The 4,179-nt window shown below is 41.3% G+C and overlaps 1 protein-coding gene across 3 annotated transcripts in view; it reads left to right on the top strand.

Moving 5' to 3' along the window:
* LOC147623088 (putative E3 ubiquitin-protein ligase LIN-1) overlaps positions 1-3,271 on the top strand; it is a 15,492-nt gene extending 12,221 nt beyond the window's left edge. For 2 of the 3 annotated variants that reach the window (XM_086821142.1, XM_086821144.1), the window contains 9 exons: positions 1-110; positions 223-347; positions 434-556; positions 674-805; positions 1,610-1,729; positions 2,055-2,156; positions 2,284-2,427; positions 2,598-2,915; positions 3,067-3,271. The exon at positions 1-110 is cut by the window's left edge and continues 200 nt beyond it. In XM_086821142.1, coding sequence (XP_086677268.1) covers positions 1-110; positions 223-347; positions 434-556; positions 674-805; positions 1,610-1,729; positions 2,055-2,156; positions 2,284-2,427; positions 2,598-2,915; positions 3,067-3,084 — 1,192 coding nt within the window. In that variant the 3' untranslated portion in view covers positions 3,085-3,271. The remainder of the gene's footprint in view (positions 111-222; positions 348-433; positions 557-673; positions 806-1,609; positions 1,730-2,054; positions 2,157-2,283; positions 2,428-2,597; positions 2,916-3,066) is intronic. The other variant, XM_086821143.1, reaches the window with a different exon arrangement.
* The last annotated feature ends 908 nt before the right edge of the window (positions 3,272-4,179 follow it).

Genomic DNA, 4,179 nt, shown 5'->3' on the forward strand with positions numbered 1-4,179 from the left:
AGCACGCAACAAGCTAATGCCAGAATTTATCTACAGTCTCAAGTCTTCCGAACATATAGAGGATCGAGCTCTGGCAATCCTTGGTCTATACAACTTTCTTGATGACTCGGGTATGAAAAGCATCATCCAGTCTTTTCAAGGGTTTTTCCAGTGAAAGACATTGTAGAAACATGTGGATGGATTTGGGGGGTGCTTAATATGGGGCATTTTTCTGATGTCTAGAAGGAGTGCAAGAGCTTCTGTCTTATGCAAAAGACATATGTGCACCGCTAAGACAGCTGAAACTATCACTCTGGATGGCAGATAACATACTCAAAAAGCTTATTGATCATTCCTCACTGTTTGCCGTAAGTATGTAAAGCATTGATGGAAAAATTACATGCTTCGAAATTTAAATGAAAGCTCACAGCATTGAGTGCTATGTATTCTGCAGCCAGAGCTTTGGACCCATGAAGACTTGGGTGCTCCCACGGATGCAAGTATGAATGGAGAAGTCCGTTGTCTTGCTCACTTAAGAGGAAGACTATTTAGTGGTCACTCAGATGGAACTCTCAAGGTTTTGGATCTCATTAGCAATCACACCGTGTGAGCTGGTGCACATTCAATTCAACTCCATGTGACATCTGTGGAGTGGAAGATTTACATGTACTTTTTCTACATGATGACAATGCAGGTCTGGTACTGCAAGAAGAAGAACCTTACCCTACTTCAGGACGCTAAGGAGCATTCAAAATCAGTCACATGCATGTTCATCTCATCCTCTGGCAGCAAGCTCTACACTGGTTCAGTTGACAAAACCATTAAGGTATTCTACGTTTGTCCAAGCCTGTTCATAGAGGCACTTCTTACTTGCATCACCAACTTACAAGGAGAAACTAAGATAATCTTGCATCTAGATGTGATCCATATGGCCAGTAGGAACTAACATACATCATGTATGTAGGTGTGGTCAATATGGCCAGAAGGAACTAGCATACAGCATGCAGAAATTTAACATACATCATGCATGTTGATGTGGTGCATATGGCCAGAAGGAGCTATCATATGTGATGCATGCAGAAACTAACATACATCACACACGTAGATGTGGTGCATGTGGCCAGAAGGAACTAACATACATCATGCATTTAGATGTGGTGCATATAGCCAGAAGGAACTAACATATATCATGCATGTAGATGTGGTCCTTGGGGCCAGAAGCAACTAACATACATCATGCATGTAGATGTGATCCATATGGCTAGGAGCTAACATACATCACACATGTAATCCATACGGAACCAACATATGTCGCATGCATCAAGCCTGTAGGTGTGACCCATATGGCCAGAAGGAACTGACATATCACACATGTAGATGAAATCCATACGACCAGAGGGAACTAACATCATGCATATGTGGAAACTAATATACAATTCTTTACTGCATATGTTCCTTACTACTGTCTTGTTGGTCTCATTCCCTTATGAGGAGAAACTTAACATACATCTTGGTGCCCAACTAACATACAATCCCCTACTGCATATGTTCCTTACTAGCATTGTGTTGTTTTTGCCACCTTATGAGGAGAAACTTAATACACATACATCTTGTGGATGTGTTCATGCAGATGTGGTCCATACGTCCAGAAGGAGTACATTGCCTTAAATCTCATGACACAAAGGAACCGGTGCATTGCCTTATTGCTGATTCAACAGTGTTCTTCCCTTTTCAAGGGATGGGGTTTCAGGTAAAAGTCATAACCATCAGCTTTTATGTTGACTTTTGGCATCAGAGAGTGTCAACAATGGAAGGAAGAAAATAGATTTTTTGTTAGGGATGGATACACAACTCCTTGCCCATCAATGGGAGCCCATCTAGGTTGCCAGTCAGGGATGGACGGGGGGCAATCTTGTCCCTTGCACGGCAGTGGAGTGTTATGTAACCAGCCTCTGACTTCTTTAGGCTGCTTGCATTAATCAGTGGACTTACTAGATATATCAGGGGACATTCCTATTTTAATACTGTTCTCTTCACTGAGCTTTAGCTTCTGATAGTTTGTACATGCCGTTCAGGGAGAAGCTGTAAGCAAGCCCCTTCTAGGTAACAAACATGTGCAAAGCTTCGCCATTGCTGATGGAAAACTGTTCTGCGGATGCACTGACTATAGCATTCAGGTAACGTGATCCTTACCGTACGTATGTTTCCACATACATCGATAAGTTCATTTGCTGTTGGTGCATCTCCAAGATGGCTATACTTTACTAGTGTACTGAAGCAGGAGTGGTGATCTTGATAGTACAGGAGGTGGATCTATCCGGCAAGCCACCCCATGTTATTCAACAGGGTGTGAGGACCTTGCGTGGAAAGAAAGCCATATATGGCATGCAAGTCTTAAACGACAAGCTGTATGCTGCTGGCTCACTTGTTGATGGCATAGCTGCCAAGGTAAGTTATGTTTGGGAAAGTAGGTGTGTACTTCATGTATCTTTGGAAGAGTTTTGGGTGCCATCAATGAAATTATGGCTAGATTTAGTTAAAGATGTAATCAACCTTTTTGTAGCTCTTCATATTAGTCGAGTGCCTCTGATATTGGATAAGGTTGTCTGCTTGTGGAGGTCTGGAGCTTAAAAGACAGGTCTTTGGTGGGGCAGTTGACGGCAAGTTCCGACATTCGGGCCCTAGCCATCAGCGATGATTTTATTTATCTTGGATCAAGTTCCGGTTACGTGGAGGTTCATCTCTTTCTTCTCTGCAAAAATCATTACATAGGTTTCAGACTGGGATTATTCTCTCATGTGTTCTTGGGTTTCTATAAGGTATGGTTGAGGGAGAGATTACTCAAAGTCTCAGCCATGAATGCCGGCAGCAAAGTCAATTGCCTACTAGTGCTTGATGATGTGCTTTACTGTGGATCTGAGGATGGAAAGATAAGGGTAGTCTCCTAAAACTTGTACTTGGGTCTCCCTCTCTCTCTCTCTCTCTCTCACACACACACATACACACGGCATGCCCACATACACACGTACATACATGTATGCAGGTATAAAGTGCTACATTTGAACTCACTAGTGTTTTTCTTTGCAGAGATGGGCATTGAGCTAGACATGAAAGCACACTATGCCCAAGATCAGCTCAAACATTGTAATTCATGCACTAAGCCTCTACAGTAAAATGAATTGAGTCCAAGGGCAGAGCAACCACACACCCCCCACCCCCTTTATGATCGAGCCTGCCTCTTCACAAATACCATTACGACACATCAATACATTATGAAAGCAAAATTGGAAAAGGGTATGGAATCCTGGGGCACCACCGTATAATCAGGTTAATGATAATGTTTGCTAAAGAGAAGTTCTCCATAAGATAAAGGCCAATGCCAAAAAACATGTCATTACAAACCTATATATGTTGCCAACAAATAATAGGCCATGCTAAGCTATATATGATGCTGATAATAAAAGGTTATGCTAACAAAGTCAATTTACTTGAGAAATAATGCGGAGTGATGGAGCCAGCCATTTGCAACCTCCTTGTGTGGACCTGGGCTCGGTGATTTACTTTGTCTGTTTTGCTGAAAATGAAGAAAATCGGAAGGGCTGAAAATTTTTAGTTACATTTTACTACCCCTCCGCCCACGGTCAGAAACACACACAAGCATATTATATATACTCTACATACTATATAGTATACATGCATATACCTACATACGCACATGCGCGTGCACACACATATACATACATATGTATGTATTTGTGTATGAATGTATGTATGTACATACACATGCATACACATATATATGTATGTATATATGTATGCATGTGGTATGTGTATATGTATGCACACATGCATACATATATATGTGTATGTATGCGTGCACGCACACTTGCAGAGACACACACATATATGCATGGCAAACTTTATTAGCTAATATTTGGCATGATATCTCTACCGATCACAAAAAAAAATATTTGAAGAACCAAGGTGAACAATACAAAATCCACAATAATAGCCGAAAGGTCCTCTCTCTCTCTCTCTCTCTCTCTGGTAGAGGCTCTAATGTTAATAGCTATTGCTAAGCTCTATGAATATTGATTCGTAAAAGGTATCATATTCACCCTAAAATATTGAAGTACCACCATAAAAGGTATTCACCACAATACAAAATCCACAATAATAGCCGAAAGGTCCTCTCTCTCT

The sequence above is a fragment of the Cibotium barometz genome, chromosome 27, assembly GCF_041138505.1.
Source record: "Cibotium barometz isolate CiBa-2024 chromosome 27, ASM4113850v1, whole genome shotgun sequence".
Classification (NCBI taxonomy): Eukaryota; Viridiplantae; Streptophyta; class Polypodiopsida; order Cyatheales; family Cibotiaceae; genus Cibotium; species Cibotium barometz.